At 36.0% G+C, this 20,150-nt stretch overlaps 1 protein-coding gene across 1 annotated transcript in view; it reads right to left on the bottom strand.

Moving 5' to 3' along the window:
• Positions 1-1,716: 1,716 nt before the first annotated feature.
• The window catches only part of LOC138126524 (uncharacterized), a 65,756-nt gene continuing 47,322 nt past the window's right edge, over positions 1,717-20,150 (bottom strand). The window contains exons 4-7 of the mRNA XM_069042293.1: positions 4,452-4,637; positions 2,401-2,554; positions 2,083-2,351; positions 1,717-2,032 (exon numbers count right to left, since the gene is read on the bottom strand). Coding sequence (XP_068898394.1) covers positions 1,768-2,032; positions 2,083-2,351; positions 2,401-2,554; positions 4,452-4,637 — 874 coding nt within the window. The 3' untranslated portion in view covers positions 1,717-1,767. The remainder of the gene's footprint in view (positions 2,033-2,082; positions 2,352-2,400; positions 2,555-4,451; positions 4,638-20,150) is intronic.

Here is a 20,150-nt window from a genome sequence, read left to right as displayed (position 1 = left end):
CACATTCAGCAATCTATTGTTCGTGCCGAAGTATTTGCTGGTAAAATGAAGTCCACACACAGTGTAGCTGTTATACCTACACTTTAATAGGCTACAAAGTTGATAACTGCTTGTTACCCGTGTTTTTAATCCATTCCATAAAATGCCCAGGATATTTAATTGGATTTGAAAATCTATGGCCAGTTCCACATGGTTTAAATACCTTTGCACTCTGCAAATTCTCGTAACAGTAGATTTATTATTTATGACTTAATATGTCAAAATATATATTTTTTTTCAATTTTGGCATAAGTTGCCGCGATTTTTATTTTTATTAGACGGCAGCGTCCCCTGACGGCTTGTGGTGGGTGCGTTTCCAAAAAAACCGATAAAATGCATAGGAGTTTGCGTTCTATAGGTTTACTGTGTTGTCTATGCTTTTAATGATTCAGACAAATTTAGTGGCACTCCCGAATAATTGGTACGCCTAGTCATTTGTCAAAAAGTTGTCAGTTGATGCGCTTTCTAGGTTAAGATTCTAGAAATAAATATGTAATGACAATTTCATTTATTTTGGCTTTTGAACTGTCATATTTGACGGTCAAGTGTAAAATTGTAAATGTGTTGCCAACAGAACAAAAATGATTTCAATCATTAAAAGTCACCCGGTAACAACGTAATCTTAAACAGTGTTTTTTGTTTTGTTTTTATTTTTAAACATTTTTGTTACATTTTTTTGTTGTACCTATCGCACTTAATAAATAAAATGGTTTATCTCAAATGATGAAGAATTAAAAGAAGTGAAACATTAAAGACAATTACAAAACGTAGGTAACAACCTGAAGAGGCAAAACCAGTTGTCGATTTTTAAGCTTTACCAGAAAAAAAAACTGTGAAGCTTTTTCAAGAAGCTGATTAGCATAAGGTGCAATACCCAGAAACGTGGGTTAAATTAATGTGTTCCCTTGTGGCGATCGGCCCTCAGCCTCGTCCACCATTTTCTCGGCTGTACGTCTCAGTTGGAGAGGAATCCGAGCGCCTCAACCTGATTGACAGAACAACAGAACAACAATCGGCGAATAAGAATCAAATATTTTATGTGTGTAGCGTGAAGCTCGGTTGGTTATTTATGTGCTCAAAGCTGGACCCCCGCCACCAAGATATACATAACAATAGAGGCTGTTGATTCCACCAACGAAACAAACCGAACTTAACCCTTCAACCAATGGCCGAGTACGTCATTATTTCGCTGGTTCAGTGGCGCTCGCTGTCATTATCTTCTTTTCGCATTCTTGAGCGTATGCAACAAGATCTGGACGGCAAAGAGAGCTGTGGCGTATTATACATAATCGATACGAACGAACAGAAATAGTTTGCATAATTCTGCACTAAAAGTCCGACTGTTTTAGAGCCACACTCGACGTAACTGTCGCTGTCAATCGTCTTTTGTCATAAGAATCCAGGCGACCTGATTACGCGAACCTTGTTCCATCGCACTAACTGCAGCGCTAAAGACATAAATACACATAAAATTTAATTAATGGAAACTATGAGCGATGTTTACACAGCCGTAAACTTAACAGATATGCAATATGCTTCTTGGAGGGAGCGTTATCTCTTCTCTCATTATTTTACTAATGGTTCGTTTCCATATTTTAAGAGTTTGCGGCTGTGCTAGTGAGGCCATTTGCAAGCAAATATCCCAGCGTTCGTCGAACCATCAATTAACACAACACACTTCTCAAACGTCTTTATTTAAATTACAAACTTTTAATTCTTATTGAACTGTTAGAAATGGCCCTGAAAGAGAACATTGTCGCTGTTGAAGGGAACCAACGCGCCGGACTCTTCGACGTCATAACTCCCAACCACATTCCAAGTCTCTGTCATATTATCAATAGGAACTGTCTCGTCTTTCGACACAATAAACATAGGGAAGATCTCGTCTGGACTGCCTTCTTCTATGGTGTCCTTGGTAGTGGACGCCGTGACCACCGGATCTTTACCAGTTGGAATTGGTAAGTTTTGCAAAACAATAATTTTAGGTTGGCCCCTAGAAACTACAATACAAAACAAACACAACAAAATTTTAAAAAACCCTACCGCTGTTTCTCTTCCGGTTTTGCTTCATCTTCGTCTTCTTCCGAGCTGACCGGAAATTCGGTGCAGTCGTCTTGTCCGTCGTATATTCCTGCGACGAAAGATGCTGCTTCCCTTCCGGTTTTGAAAATTTCTGGGTGCTGGGTGACCAGATGGGCCTTAAACTCTTTGGCGAAGTTGCTTTGGAATGTGGAATCCGTACAGAATTTACACTCGTAGATGCATTTGCCTCGGTGTTTGTTCGTCTGCAGGACATGTTTTCGCAGGTTCTCCTGAAATGAATGTTTGAAATTCTTCTGTCATATCAACGTAATATATTACCAAAGAGTTGCACTTGTAGCTGCAGTGTGGGCAACTGTACGGTTTAGAACCCGTGTGTAGGCGAATGTGTCGCTTCAGATGAGACACAGTCCTCGTCGAAAACGAGCACTTCGAACAGGAGTACTTCTTCGTCTCACTGTGGACTGTTAAATGGCTGAAAAAAGTCAGTCGGTGATAAAATTACGCATTCGATCAATTAAGAACAGTAGTGGTAGCGGTTTTCGTTTTAAATTTATGGTCAGCAACGCATTTGGATCGAATACCATCCAGTTGAATAAATAAATTAAGCAAACACTTTGAACAGGCGGCCGGTGTGGTTATGCTCGCATTAATTGACATTTTGGTGAGTTCGAGCTGTAATTAATGCCCTTATCTAACCCGAAATCGAAGCTGGAACTCATTGCTAAACACTGCTTGTCGCTGCTCGCTATACTTTATTGGCGCAGGTATTTCAAAGGTAATGGAATATATTGGACGAAATCGACGGTTTATCTTGGAAGCCCGACTCTTTCAATTATTTACTTCACGGAAAAACTTTATTTACTGTGAGTTTATTCAAATTATTTTTGCCGTAAACTTTGTCACGATCGCTTTGAATTCGTCATCTTAGGTAGGTTGGTGTGCTGCTGTCCTGTTGATATCTCTCTTGGTCTCCGGCGTGAAACGTGCCATTACGCTCGATATTAAAACGAAACCAGAGCAGCAACATTATTTCTGCGCTAAATACTTGAAGACAGAGTCTTAGAAAATGTTTTTTAACGAATTTTAGAAGTCATATCAAGTAAAAAAATCATTTGTGAGTCAATTACTTAAACATACCAGATTTTTAGTGGAAACGAATAATTCTTTAATAGAATGAGATATTGGGTGGAGATATTCGATGGAGGTGAAGACAGTTTTCATTAAATTAAATTACATAAAAAGAAAGGTGATGATATTTAATAGTCCAATACTGTTTGTTGATGTAAATTATTGTAAATAATGATAATACATAATCTGAATGAAAAAAAAACAATAAAATGGGAAATATGAAAAGATAAGATGCATGTTAAGTTGGAGGTATATTTGGAGAAATGTCAAGTGATCAAAAAGAATAATTATTATAAAGCAGCTTTTGAACATTTTTCATGAAAACTGTATAATGAAAGCAGACGTCAGAAAACGTGAGAAACATAAATTAAATTTCAGGAAAACTGTATAAAAGAATAAACAAAAAATGTTGTAGTGGAAGTGTGTTATAACAAAAATATAGGGAGGATCAAAAGACAGAACAAAACAGAACAGAAGAGAACAGAAAAAAACATTGATGTCGAAGCAGAACTTTAAAAAACGTAAAGAAACTGCAAAGGCAATAGCTTTGTTGTCATCACGTGGAGATTAAGGAAATCAAGAAGAAAAAAAAAAGAAAACGCAAGAAAAGTTCTTGTGACTGATGTTAATATACAGGGTGAAATCGATATACATCAGAATATTGAAACTCTAGGATCGTCAGACCATTTGTGAAAATCACGTGAATTCAGTTTTGCACTACGAGTATAGGTACCTCTTCATAAGGGCAGAAATCCCATGTACAGTTTAAGCCCAAAATTGAGTACGCCACTGATGTCACGTGAGGAAGAATAAAAGATTAAAAAGTTATCGCGTGTAACGCAAAATAGGTGCACAAAGTTTTTGGTTTTCATTCATTCATCCAGTAGAAGGTCTTTTTGGGTTTCGCCCAGTTGGCGACCTCAACTCCGTCTCGGTCTCTTAATGACATAATCTACTATGGTGTATTTATTTAAGAGAAATTGCGCTTATTGTTTATAATATCATTAATGTTAATAATCCATGTTAATTAACGTACACACCCTCTACGCAAAGAGTAGAAAAGTATAATTTCTTTATGTCCTTAAAAGAGGTATTATTTTGTATAATAATTTCCCACCTGACACCCTTCCTCTCTGACGATACATTTATGATCGCATTTAATTCTTAAGCATGCAGGTAGATATAAACAACGAATAACTGCGATGTGACTTCCTTTCCAAATAAAAATTTGATAAAATTACCATCTCAGTTGTTGTTTCGTTTTCCCCCTGTAGTCGCAGATGTTGCAGACGTAATTCTTGACGTCAGAGTGCGTCTTGAAGTGTTGCTGCAACTCCGCCATACTTCTGGCGGCGAAAACGCATCCCAGCTTGGGACATTTGCACAATTTACCGGAATGCGTGGTCATGTGTTGTTGCAGGATCGATCTGGAAACGTAAATCAATTAGTCATGTCCATTAGGAGCGACTTTTATTTGTAAATCATAATCGCTGAAGTAGCGTTACGGATACAAATCTCGAAGGAAAGTAAGGACTTAGATTTAATTTATAAGGATTTTATAAGTCACGTAATTGTAATGAGTTCTGAGTAACATTTGCTTAGTAATAAAGCTGCAACACTTATTTATTGCACTTCTTAAATTATTACGTACAATCACATAGTTGCGTTTCAGAGATTTGTGGGAAATTTTCTACACAATTTAATTAAGTAGATGGAATAAGCTGAAACATTAAACAATCTTGACATGGAAATTATTAAGAGAAATTAGAAACTGTTGTTGCATGACTTAGGAGACACAGATTTATGGATTTATCTTGTAAGTACTCTGTCACGACATCAATCCACAAAAAATTCAATCTCTATAATTTCGCCCTTTTTTTGAAAAGTAATATTACAAAATTTCTTCAGATTTCATACTTATTTTTCAATTTGTTAGACTTGGTTTCAGTTATTATAAAATTTGCTCTTTGACACAGACAATTTTTTCCTTTAAAGAGTTTTTAGAGTGCTAAAAGTGGTACAAGAAATAAATTTGTATTTTCAAAATTTGCTCTAAAAGTAGTACATATATCGGGCCTTCAAATAAATATATATTTAGAGTAGGCGTAAGCGACATTCTAATTCTGTTACCTAACAGTGTAAAGTAATTTTTGTAGGTAACCAATTAATCTCCGGAGTTACACAGGTTACATAGTAAGCTTTTTCCCAATTTCAGATTGTCATATTCCGTGGAGGGGGAATAGGGAGAATGCACTATAAAAATTAAAAATATTTTCTAACCTAATTTTATTTCGTTAAAATGTCAGACGTTTTTTGTGTCATTTTCTACGCTGGAAAAATGATGCAAACAATTGAATTTCCATAGGTTGCTCTAAATATAAATTTATTTGAAGGCCCGTTATTTTTCATCAAAGGCTACTTTATCGCTAAAAAATACAACAATTAATACTAATATTAAGTGGTATTAATAAAACTACTTAATAAATAAGCCATGGGCCAGTTGGTAGAGCTAGTTTGCTCTATTTGGCAAGTGTCAAGTTTTTCTAGGAGCTTAAACGAAATGAGTATGTTTCTTTGACAACAGTAATATTTAAACTAGGGCTGGCAACTGAACCATGATAGTAATGACTAATGAATTACTTGATTTTTTTTTGATCGCAAAAGTATAATGGAAGGATAAGAAACACACGAGGTTAGATTTAGTACTAAGGCTATTGAGAGAAAAATTTGAAGTCCTGAAGGTAATATAATTTCGTCTTCTGTTTAAGAATGGTCAACTCAGAAGCCTTGCTTTAGACAGTGGTAAAAAATACTACCGGAAGTAGTTGACTTATGAACTAGTAATCTGAAAGTAAAGTAAATAAAAGACAAAGAGAACTACTTTTGAAATATACAATAATTGACATGTGGCTAATTTCAGCAAGATAAAACTTCACCTCATTCCATTTGTAACTTCCGAATTATTTAAATAAAGATTAGCAGACCTATTGGGCGTTACTTGTATCTCCTAATTTGAATCTTTTGGGCATTTTCCTTCAAAAGGATTAAAAAACTGAATGAATTTAAATAAAGCTGAAAAATAAAAACAGGTACAAAGTTAGATTTTTATTTTTTAACAGCAATGGTACATGTCATTGTCAAAACATCATTTTCAAAAATTCGTAATAGGGGACTGTTTACATTCACAGGATTTTCGAAGAAGGTTAAGCTGTTCACTGAACCATATTGACGAATTCCAGTAGGACGAAACCGGTCTGTGGTTGCTCGATCATACCTGAATCTTGTGTTTTTATTTTTGGTCACTTCCAGCATCGGAGCAGGATTTAGAGGGAAAACAAACTCGAGAGTTATAGTGATTACGGATGCAAGTGTTTGAAATTGAGACCTATGGAAAAGGATGAGTGGGTAACCGTGAACCCTGGTATCTGGTGGATTCTGGCGAATCTCTTGAATGCATTCGGTAAATAACAAGGTGAATACGGCCTTGTTTATACATCGGATGGCGCATTTAGCTCGCCGTGCACATATATTGTCGCAGTGCGTATTTATAAACAGGTTCTTGAATACACTTAGCATCTCCCCATCATAAGTCACTCATTATGGTCCGGTAATCTTGCTCGGTAGTGGGCCGGCTCCCATACTCTGTCACCTGACCACTCGCATATCTCATGTCGTTAATAACAAATTATTATATAAATAACCGACGGTGACTTTTGTTTAATAAGCCCCGTGGGTTTGTCACAAGACCAATGAATCAGACGATGGCCGCGGACGGCCATTACTGAAATGTCACTGCTATGTCGCTAATTGGTGTTATTAATTCGGTATTAAATATGTCGCGTATTTAACAGGTAGGTATACGGATGAGAACGGGATTAAACTAAAATACGAACGAATGTTGTTTATAATCTCAACAAACCAGACCGAATCCGATCCTGATTTAAGGGTTGGATTTGCAGTCGTTCCCTTCTGTGCTATCACAATGAACGCGCAATGTCACCGGAGGTCGTTTGCACCACCTCGACCTGGACAAGATTCACGCATAAAGCTTTCTTGGCTTTATCCAAATTCTATTGTTGAGAGGGACGGAGGCGCAGCTCACTCAAGAAACAGTTTCGGGGGCAAAGAAAACAAAACATATTTGAGAGTCTTGTTGACTCTCACTGGATACGTTTAGGAACTATCATAATCGCATAAATCAGCTATTATCGTCTTTTGGCATTGTGTTGCCTTGTTTTCTTTGAGACAAATAAGTTCAGATGACATTCATTAACCATGTCCTTGATAGAAAACCACGGTAGACTTGTAGACACCCATAGTTTCGTCTTCGATAAAGCTAAATTCAACTCATCATTCTCTTGGTCTTCGCACATATGTTCTCTTTTCTGAACCTTGAAAGCATTTTTGGCATTCACTGATTTTGTCATAATATGTTGGTGTAGCTTTGAAATATTGTAGTTTTTAAAAGTATGCTATCAACTCCTTGGCCACTGGTGTCTCAATACTTTGCTGTTCTCAGTAATAATGTTTACCTTGGTAAAAGATGCTTTTAGGGTGTATTTATCTGCAGTGGACTCCGTTTTCCGTTATTTTGTGATGTAATCGGAATCTAATGACAACTTGATATTTAATCTCATAGTGAGATCGAGACAACAAGTTATAGTAGATAAAATGACCAGATTATGGAAAACGCTCTTTGTATGGATTAGTCACATATCTAAGGAAATGGGCAAGGGTTGTTGCTTGAAATGTCTCTTCCTTTCCGCATATTCAGCAGCCACTGTGCTCTTGTGTGCAGATTCCATGGACGTCCAGTGGAGAGAAGAAAAATATTCACGCTAAAAATATGTATTTTTTGGCAGTGGCCTCGTTCCTAATATGGAACATTGCAGTGTTTCCAAAAACGAGACCAAATTCTGACTTCTTCATCAGAAGTTAATCAAATTTCATTCTATCGAAATCAGGAGCAGAATTTGTTAATTGATTACAGTGAGAGCCGCACGTTTGGATAATGAAATGGTTAGTTTTATTCATCTAAAACAAACACTTTTCTACTTCCACCAATTTTTCTATGAACTATTCGATTCTCATTTACGCTCATGTATTATGTGTGATCTTTCGACTGGTGGTTCCTAAGACCTCCGTTTGTAAAGTATACTATGTCAGCACTTGGTAGAACTTGGTTTCTTCTTTGGTGGTCTTTGAAACCGCTAAGTGAAATTTTGCTTCTGCCACAGCAAACTATAGATCTGTATGCGTCGACCAGAAATTTGCAATGGGCGGCGCTGCTGCTACGGTTGTCATTGACTCGTTTTTCGTGGTTTCTCCTGTTCATCGAGGTCACCAATGTGCCAACTGTGGCTGGTGAGATCAACAAAACACTTATTTATTTGATCAATATTTGACTGAGAAACATTTGGTGACGAACAGATCGACTAGAACATTCGATTCGCGAAATGACTGTGGTGACGAACTGTTGTGAACTGCTCTGATGCGCTGGCAGAGAAAGGTAAAAGGACCAGGGGCCAGGTAGACGACCTAAGGATGTCCTAAGTGATGTCCTAAGTTCACAAAAAAAAAGGTTTGCCTTTTTCTAATCTTTTGTTTTATTGGGAACAGTACATGACGAAAGATACCTATATTTTTTCGAAATAAAGATTTTTTCGGTAAAGTGAACAAAATGATCTTTAGAAATTATTTTTTAAACCACTTAATGAATGCGCATTTATACAAAATCGCATTTATCAACGGCGACGTTTTAAAAAACTGTAAATATAATTTTGGAACAGTTTTAATCACTTTTCTTCCTGCTACCATTTGTGTTATTAAAAATAATCTTTTTTTTTTTGTCTGGTCTATTTACAAAATCTAGATATCTATTGCAACTAGAAAAAAAAACATGATAAATGCCTGCGTCAAACTTGGCCCGATCATTTTTTTAACACCGATATCTATGTATAATATCTACCTATTCGAAATTAATAGAGTTTCGATTTGTAATAAAATGCTGGAAGGAGGGAGGGAGAGGAAGAGAGATGGAGAATCCATGTTCTGGCGGTCATGGCAAGCTAGATTGATGAGAATGAAGTGAACAGTTGATTTCTACATAAATAACAGCAATACAATATCGCTTTGACAGATTTATACGCGGCAGAGATGCCGCCCCGTGTCCAGATTTTTGAGTAGAACGCCCATCAGCCGCCGTAAATTACGAATGAATCCGAGAGGAAATTACAGACAGATACCATTTGCCACGTTGCGACTCCCATCTATTAGATGCATCATTTTATTACTTGCTTGCCCTTCATTGCTAGTGCTGCGGTTCTTGATAATTATTAGAAACTTTATTAAAATATGACCGGGACCGTGGTAAGTTCTTTTTTTAATTTACTCGTACAGAGTTACGGCTTGCAAGAAAAAGCGAAAATCTATGATCGGGATTAACTTAGATCGGAATTATAACTACACACAAATCGATCAACTAGATACCAGTGACCCACCAGGAATTTAATTATTTCTGAGCGCATAATATTGCTTGAAAAATGAAATCGATCAATTAAAAAATTAGTGAAAATATTGAAAAAAAAAAGATATTTACTTGTAAAATACCTCTGCATGTGGGTACATGCGAACATTAAAAACGAAAATTTATTCAGTTTTACCGTTTATATACCGGGTGACCCACTAATTATTCTTAGTTTTTTAATCTAACTTGTTGCAATTAAAAAAACTCTTGTAGATTTAAGACATGCTAAAGTTTCCATTGTTTCGACTATTTTGAGAACTTTTGGTTTCCCTCAAAAACATATTCGTACTATCGTGTGTTCATTTAAATTTATCCTCAAAGTTGGCGTTGAAAAGTCGATTGTGAACGCACCATTTGTCAGTCTGCAAAGTTAAAACACAAACAACGCAAAAAGTGAGGTAAGATTTAAACAGCTGATCCGTGATATGTAATCCGTGGCGCGTTCACAATCGACTCTTCAACGCCTAATTTGAGGGTAAATTTAAATGAACACCAGATATAATACGTTACATATTTTAAAATAAAAAAAAAAAGTGAAGATATTTATTTACTGCAAAAATCTTATCAGTTTGGTTCAAGTTTACTCACATACTTTAATCAATATGAAATAAACTGGATTTGAGTATCACTCAGCGAATATAAAATTTATACTTTTAAATTTGACATTTAGATCCCTATAAAACATTACTACCTCTTAAAATTGTCATTTATTGCTTCCATATCTTAATAAAAAAATGGGAAGATAATCAGTAAGTAACAAAGGTAAACACTTCATTGTGGAAATTATTGTGTTGCTTAAAAATATTTCTACACAGTATTTGCAAAGACTTACATCAACATCAGATTTAAAATAATTGTTTTTTGTCTAATTGATTATTTGCGCTATAAAAATATCTAGAATTGAGAAATATCATAATAAAACATAAAAAATAGGATTTACAGTTGAAAAATAATAATGAAATATGAGTAGGAATGGCACAAAAAAAAAGAAAAATAAGGTTAGCAGTTCTATGCGTTGTTATCATGCGACCACTTGTTGCTGAATTATCAAAAAATAAGTAATAATAAGTGAGCGATCATCCAAAATACCCTGCTGCCAAAGAGAATTTTTTCGTTAAAATTTCGACTTACAAAGGATTTTGCGCTGCTTGCTCGAAGATGAATCACTGTCTTGGATTTTCTCATGGGCTATCTGCGTAAACGATGATATCGGTCTCAAGTAGGCGCTACAAACCGACCGGAAAACATCGTCATTCGTTTCGTTACTTATATCGTGGTGGGTACTGCAATGCTTTCTTTATAGTGCTTCTCAAAATTCGTTCAAAAAACTGCGCCCATCTTGAAATTTTTTAGTTGCTAAGATCTTTTTATCTATGATTTGTACCATTTTCACTTCAAATAATAATGCCTCATTCACACAAAGCAATCTAAAATTTCACAATGTAGCATAATTACTTAGCAATTGCTTTAGTATTTATTGTTGTCTTCTATTTCTATTGAATAAGTTCTGCCTTACTTGTACAACATGTTTCAAGAAAAAGACCATGGTTGGTAGAACTGATTGATTTGTATCTTTTGCGGGAGGAAAAAATTCAAACTATTGTTTCAAATGGCAACGAGGCAACCTACAATACAAATTGGTCAGTTCTACCAACCTTGAAAAAGACTGCTTCAGCTGCCATCTCGTTTAGTATAGTTGAACACTACAACTTTTTTTAACGAATCTCTTTAATTTTTTGCGCTTCTAATGTAGATAAAATTCAGATTTTAATACTTTTATCACCTTTTCACATGTAATTTTTTTAACTTTATGTTAATTTAATTTGCAGCAATCGCTCTAAAGTAGTTTTTTAGACTACACAACATGACGCTTAAAACAAACAGTGACAACTTTTTTATTCATCTGTTTCTTTTATTTTTGCTCATATGTATTATACCTGGTACAATTACGAACCAACTTTATTTTTGAGAATGTGTCTTTTTTCAGAGCAAAAATACTGATGACGCCAAAGAATTCTTTGAACGTTGACAGCTTTGACGATTTATTCTTATTTACTAGGTTATCTTGGTTATCTCCAGCATTTCATAATTAATTACCATACTTAAACTGTAAAAACTGGTTACGAAGCCACCTCGCTCGCTTAGCCAATTGTAACTCATCTATAAAATTTGTTGAAACGAATACTCATCGGTAATATAGTATGGGTGTACGATTGACTCGACTAATTAATACGCGACTTTCTGCATCTTGCTTGGTACATCAGTGAAATTCTTGTAGTCTTGACCGGAAGACGATTTTGTTCTTGGTAATTAGTTGGTTGTTTCTCTCTCGAATTATTAAAATTAATTAAACTCGAATCAAATTATGAGACGTTTAGGCAGTAGAAAAAAAGCCGACGACTTGTTTATTTTACGATCCAGTCCATCGATGCGGCGATTAGTTAATCAGGCACAGGACAATAAATAATGTTAATGTAACGCCCACAAGACTCCAGCGACGTTTTTCGAAATTGGACAAAAACCGGAGGAGCGCCTCGGATTTGTTGTTGCGGCGAAGAAGAGATCGATATGGACCGGAAACGGGGGTCATTTCGAACTTTGACGTGCATCGAGTTTCTTGGACGAATGCTCTCGTATGACATTTCCACTAATAGTTTCCTTCGACGTAACGATACAGCGAAACTTTGGCCATTCATTGCGAGTACAATTATCATATATCTGGCGGGTATGACACCCGGAATGGTCCGATCATGCAAAGCAGACAGCGGCGTCATCATCCGTCGGCTTAGCAAATCACCACCGCCGAAGTCTGTTCGGTATTTTTAGCGAATAAATCTCTTTCGGGATTTATGGACGGATGGAACGCTTCCTGAAATTGTTTTTGCATTTCAGACTCGAACACGAATATTGTTAATGGCCAGACATTAAGGGCACGCACGAGACGGAGCGCCGTTGCTTATTGATAATTACTGGGCGAGTTTATGATATATAAGGTGATTTATCGCCACAACGGGAAATTGGGAAAATTATATTTCACGCAAAAATTAGTCGGAGAGATGGCCGACACCGCCGACACCACCGACTTGCCAAAATAAAACACGTTTCTGAAACCACAAAAGAAATTAAAAGCAGTAAAATCTAAAATGAGGTTACAGCTTCAAATCGGTAATACGGGATTTAGTTTCAACAAAATTTTACATATCACCGTCACTTCACATCAAATCAACCTCTCTAAACCATGACGTGATGGATTTGCTTAATTTTTAGGATAATTATTATTGGTTAACTATTTAAAAATAATTGAAACGATAAAAAAATCTGATTGTGGACAATATTAAAACTACACGAAATTCATGGATTGTCGTAATTAAAACGTCATTTATAAATCTTCTGAGTAGGTAGATCTTTTTTTGATATTTTTAGATTTCAGAAAAATTACAAAAATTTCCAAATTTTATTTACACTTCTCTCTATGTTCTCAGAAAACGCGTAGTTGTATTTACATATTTTCTGAACACTTATTTTGGTTTTCAATTTGAACTGAATTTGAATTGATTATATGTATAGGTTCTGTACTTTTTTGAGTATATACTGTTACGATTTAAATCGCCGCGCGATTGTAAATCTTCGCGATTTTTCTAGAATGTTCTAGAATCCATCGCGACGGAAACGTACTCGGACTTCCGCCGAAAAATCTGCGCATAGAGGGGGTGGAAGCTATAAATCGGGGGAACCAGAGACGGAACGGAGGATTTTCACGACCTTTTGCCGGTGGTGTTGTCAGTGCCGGGGGAGAGTCAAGGGGACAGTGATCAAGTGAATTTGCAGGGCCGACGAGACGACGTAGTGGAGTTCACGAGGGCCGTTGGAGACGATTCGTCTAAGTACCACCGCCCACATCGCCAAGCGGATCACGGACTTCACTACGGAAGGTTCCAAACCGAACGCTTTTGCGGATCAGGATCTCGTCGAGTCCTGTCAGTCCAGGTCGTCCCCGGACTCACCGGAAGGTGCCGGATTTACCCACCAGCAAGTCCGGAGCAGTGGTGACACCTCAATTTTTACAGGCCGTAGCTTCTCAAAGTTTTCGGTTGTATTTTGTCACTCCGTCGAACTAATTGAGCGTTTGTATTTAACTATAGTCAAATTTCCATTGTCACTCATTATTTCGACGGGTGAAAAGTTCTATCAAATTCATTTAATTTGTATATCGCGTTTAGGATTTATAATTTGTTCCACTGTTAAAGTTGCAGTTTTGTCATAAGGCGCGTCATTTCATTAATCGTACTAACTTAAGAAAAAATTTCCTTATCAAGTCCGTCGGGTTTTTATATTCACGAACGATTATCAATCCGTGAGCGACCTCGCCAGGAATTGTGTATCGCGCTCACCGAACATTTTTTTGCGCGTGGTTCTTCACCGGTCCGTACCGGAGAAAAACATCTTAACTTCAATTTTTTTTTTTTGGAGCGAAGGAAGACTTGGAGGACCTCTCCGCTTATGCGGGCGGCGTAGCCGAATAGCGACGTTACGTAGGATCAGTCGGCCTTCCTCCTTCGCTAAATAAGGGAATTTTTTTTACTGTTTCGCCGGTACTCGTTCGTTGAATATCTGGGACCCGGAGGACCCTCCGAGGAGTTAGGGTTATTCAATTTTGTACACGCCATAGGGCTAGTCAGGCTTCGTTGTTTTTCTTTTTCATTATATCATTATTTTCATTGTTTGACATCTGAATAAACGATTAGTTGGAAGATTGTGTATCATTTCCCGTACTCCGGGCTGTTCTCACCAATTTTTCAGCTTCAGTCGGCGTTTCTCGTGGTTCGCAATGTAAACCGAGTCGAAGCCACGACTTGTTCGTTATACCCCTGAACATTCCGGATTTGTAACCGGTAACAGGGTTGCCGCCCAGTTTCGGGAACGTAATTTATAACGTAACAATACCTATATCAAACTAAATATTAAATTAAATTAGTCCATCTAATTAAAATACACTGCCCCAAAAAAGTTAAGGATATTGCTGTTTGTGAACAAGAAAGGAAGAACAGGGATCATAATCGATACACATGTGTAATTCCATTCATTTTCAGCCAAATCAATACAGAATGGAACTAAAAAAAAGTAAAACCTTTGAAATTAAATAAAATTAAAATTACATTAAATTAAATAATTTTTGTTTTAATTTCAAATAATCGGTATTTCGTCCTCGTACCCGTATAACTTCTCTAATACGACGAATTAAGTTGTCAATCTCTTCCTGGGGGGTCTGTTGCCACAAAATAGGGAACAAGTCACTCAATTCCCGAATATTCTCTGGATAAGGCAAATATTCTGCGAGAGTGTTTCCAAGGTCTCAGGCGGGTTCAATGGGGTTGAAGTCCGGAGATCGTGCAGGTAGCTGAAAATGTCGAATTTCCTGCAAACCTAAGGTTTCCAAAATCAATCGTATCCTGTGCAGACGAGCGTTATCATTCACATATCGAGAATATCCTTAACTTTTTTGGGGCAGTGTATAAATCAAAGGAGAAAGAGAAAAATAACAGAGGAGCTTAAATGGTTTGTCAAGTGATACACATAGTGAAAAACAAATTGCTAGCACTGCAGATGACGTTCCTGATTCTAGTTCTGGTAGGGACTGAATGTGGCGCCTTTGGGTGAAACTTTACTAGTATTGTAAAGAAAATATTAAAAGAATCCAAAGATAAGACAGAAGTGAGAATGAAAGACACTCTACTAACTATGAAAGTATCCAGCAGATGAAGGAAATATTTCGTACTTAAATAAGCAAATGTAGAAAACTCATGATTTTACAAATTACAAAAAAAAACCTGGTCATGTTGGTAAATTAATTGTACAGAGTGATCAACAAGAATCCAAATCAGAGCAAGCGTTGCAAATTATCGGTCACGTCGTAGCAAAATCATATGCACATAAGCAGTCAAAACATGGGCGTAGACAATTTATGGTCTCAAACGCTACTTAATAAAAATGATACTTTATGAATTTTAGACGTTGGAATTATAATTGTGCATTTTATTATTATTATAAGATAAGGGAAACAATTTATAAGATTAACAAGAGCAACATTTTACATTTGTAAGAGTAAGTAAATTATCATCTTTATTGCCAAACGCGACGCTACTGGTACGAAGATGCTTCGTTGAAATGTCACATTTCAAAATTCAAGGTTGTTGTTGTTGACAATTTAAGTGATTTAACCTAGAAAACAAATCTTCGATTTCGGCAAAGTTTACAGACGTTTATTGAAGTTGTAAGCAATAATTACCCCAGAATAAGTTGTAAAATGGGTTTTACCATTAAAGAGAAGGCATTTTTATTAGATTATTTTCGAAAGAGGGTGAAACAAGAAAATGAAGACTGGCCTTACTTTGTACCCCCTTATACCGAAGAATTTTTAGCAAATCATAACCCATCATTAAGAAGAAGTCAGGTCAGTCCTTAGTTCAAATTTTAGAAATGGTGCAAAATGTTCAACAAATTATCAAGGAACATCCCTCAACTTCCATAAGGCGTTTAAGACAACAAGTTAAATTGTGTTATGGCACTTATCAGAAATTTTTTAAGAAGGATATTAATTTGTTTCCCTTTGTGTGTTGCAAGAAATAAAACCCACACATTACCCTAAACAAATTGACAGCTTCATAAGGGTTTTTGAAATTATGAGAGGTGAGTTTGATTCTGTCTGGACCACAATGGAGAACATTTTGAGCAGTTTTTGTGAAAACTTATTTTTTGACCTTGGAATAATTTAAATGTTTTAAACACTGCTAGAAAAGATACGAGTAAGTTCTCAATTACCCAAAATTTAGAGAATAATAACTTTTACATTTTTCTTACAGAAAACAACAAAACAAAGAATTGTGAAAAATAATTATTTTTATTCAATTTTGACAGTTTAAAGTGACTTTATTAACTCCATAACAACCGTCATAAGCAGGCAATGATTCACTAGTGAAATTTTATGGATTTGATTCACTAGTGAATTAAAATTTTTTTAATTCACTAGTGGATTAAAAAAAGTTTCAATGGAGAACATATTTTATTATTTGTAAATACATTAACATTCAATTATTCTTTTTCTTTGGTGTCTGTAATATAAAACTTACAATTATGTACATTACTAAAATTTATACCAAATCGACGATGAACGGGCAAATTTATGTCTTGATGGTTGATTTCCATACTTGACGCCGCGTTTGACCCAGACGAGCATGCTGCCAAATCCAAGGCCGATTCATTCTGAATAATTGTTGATGATTGGTTAATGATTTTTCTTGAAATTTCAATTTTATTATTGAGAGAATCCTCTATGTATCCTTCCACAACACTATTCGAGCGCCAGCCACCGTGTCTCTTTACAACTGTTATATCTGCCCCAGAGTCTGCCAGTAGAGTTGCACTCGAACGTCTGAAGCTATGGCCCGTATATTCTTCTGGATTTTGAAGACCAATAAATTGTGCAATTTTTTGAGGAAATTTTGACAAAGTATTCACTCCTACGGGTTGCACCGTGCATTTTTTGTTTCTGTAATTGATGAACAACCGTTTGTGTGAAATATTTTCAGGTCGTAACATTTTGTACTTCCGAAAAACGTCAACAGCATGAACAGTGTTATTTCCATTGATGATAGTAAACCTTCTGGGCTTATGAGTCTTCGTGTCCGGAATTTCGACTACAATTACGCTGCCTCTGTCATCAACATGATCAACTAACATGGACACCAATTCACCAATTCTACAACCTCCAAAAACTCCCACGATTAAAACCACCTTTAGCAGTAAATATTCATCATCAGAAGCAGTATCCAAGAACCTTTCCATTTCTTCGAGTGTGAACACCTTTGACTTCTTTGGTCTGTGACCGACAGACTGTTGTTTTAGGAAAGCTGACACTTGATGAAATCTACAACAATTACTACTTTAAAACTCATAAATAATAATTACGGTGTCACAAACCTGCTTATATCAATATTTTCGGTAATTGTTCACTTTAACTACTTCTGGAATTTTCGCGTTTTTTCTGGCTAGACAGTCTCAGGGCGTCCTCCTAGATCGTGTCCCACCATTCAAACCTTGTGCAAATGCCTTTTTTTCTCTCTCTTGTTGTGTTTCAAGGTCGCGTCAAGGTCGCGCCAAGTCTTAGTATAACTAAAGGGTAAGGAAAATTTTCATTTGCACAAGGTTTGACTGGTGGGAAACGATGTAGGAGGACGTTCTGAGGCTGTCTAGCCGGAAAAAACGCGAAAATTCCAGAAGTAGTTAAAGTGAACAATTACCATATTTTCTTTCACAGATAACATTTTTTTAAGTTGGGAATAATAGGACCACAGTGACGAAGGTTTTGCATTTTTGGATCGTTCCGAAATATAAGCCAACATTATGTTTTCATCTACTCCCCTTGCCTGCTTTCGCTTCCTCCATTCACAAAAAATCGCATATTCTTTTTCATATGAATGTTTTGATTTGGCTGGTACCACTTTATTCAAGGCATCCAATGCTTCATGTAGAACTGCCGGGGGTACAAAAACTTCCGTTTTGTCTTGATATTCTACGATTCCAGCCATTTTTCGCACAAACGTCACAAGTACCACAAGTTTGGAAAAATGTAAACAACTTGTTGTCACGGAAATGTTTTACGCCGTCTACATTATTGTTCTAGACTAATTCGTGTGATTTGAATATCATTCTATTTTTTGTTCAAAATATCGTCAAAATTGAATAAAAACATATATACGACTCGTGAATTAAACATTGTTATTCACTCAAAGATATGATCTCACTCGCACTACGTGCTCGTGAGATCAACATCTTTTCGTGAATAAACGGATGTTTAATTCACTTGGTGTATAATATTTATTAAAATTTTGTAACTCAAGATTGTGCCTTATGAAGGAATTTTGTGTAACTGTGTGTTTTTTCGTTAATCAATAATAAATAATTAATTATAACTTGCTTTTAAATCTATTATTCATGAATTACAAAAAATTTATAAAGGCTATTAATGATAGATTTTTGAGAGGTAGGCAACCAACAAAACGAGTGTCCACAACAAGTAAATAAAAGCGGCTGATCCATGATAGAAATACGTTTCGATAAAACAAAAGATGAGGTAGCACTCTTGATTTGGTTTCTTGTTGATCACTCTGTATAGTCGTTTTCAGTGACATCCGTGCTGTCACTATGACAGTATGTTGGCATTATTTGCTGTTTCAGTTTAGTAATTTTGAATTTCCTAATTTAGCAATTTAGCTTGACGCCGCAAATTGACAAATTCAAATTATTTTCTATAATTTCAAACAAATCAAAGAAACCATGTAGTCTGATTTGGATTCTGAGGATGACCTGATGGTTTAACCATGTTTTACACCATGTTGAAGACTGAGTTTTTTTATTTGTTGTTGATGTTTGACGAAATAGCAATTTTCTTTTACCATAACCTCAATTTCTTGTTTGACATTTTTTTAACTAGGATTTGCTTATACTCTGAATCCTGGTTATGAATTTCTATGTACAATCTGCACAAACATATTAAAAATGACACTGACAGCACGGATGTCGTTGAAAACGACTATAAGTTAATAGGTAACTATAATATCCTCAGTAAATCCCAAACCAGATAAATTATCTGAATTTGATCAACACAAAAAATTTTACTTTGATGAGATTTTTCTTCCATAAATGTCATCATTTTGTAGTAAAAAACGGAATTGTCATTCAAAGTTACATACAATTAACTACCTACATCTTTTTTCTGACTTTCCTTGATTGTCCTGTTAGAAAGTTTGGTACAGAAAAATTAAAAAAATCGGTCTAGAACTGCGATCTTTTGAATGTGGTTTCATACAGGTGTCCCAGAACTGGCTCCCCAGAGAAAAAAGGGAGCCTCGAGCGAATATATTAACGTGTATTTGGAATAAAAAAAGTCCTATCTCAAATGATAACCGAGAAAAGACATTCTGAAGTTGACCAATCAGAGTTGAGCACCATTAAGGTGGAATAATCGCAATTTTGCGTTGCCTAGGTTTCCTTTTTATCCGTAAACCTCTATAATTCTGTCCATTAGATTTGGTCCACTATATTTATTAGAATGATTGTTTACGCCAGTTTGACATTTGTTATACAATTTCGCTGCGATATTTAATTCAAGTGTATCATTTAACATGTATTCTTCCTCTGAGTACGTATGATTCTTACTTTTGCACGATGTGGGAACAATGCATGTGAAGCAGTAAGGTTGTACCGTGAACAATTTCCGCAAAGACAAAGTCATCCGGATCATAAAACAATCCTGAAATTAATCGCTCGGAGTCGAGAAACGGGTTAGATGCAGCCGGTTCGAAGAAAAGTTGGGGGTGCTCCAAGAAATGTAAGGACTGTCGAACACGAGGAAGCC

This window comes from Tenebrio molitor, chromosome 3 (assembly GCF_963966145.1).
Source record: "Tenebrio molitor chromosome 3, icTenMoli1.1, whole genome shotgun sequence".
Lineage (NCBI taxonomy): Eukaryota > Metazoa > Arthropoda > Insecta > Coleoptera > Tenebrionidae > Tenebrio > Tenebrio molitor.
Note: the sequence above shows the minus strand (reverse complement) of the source record. Positions and strands in the feature narration are given on the sequence as shown.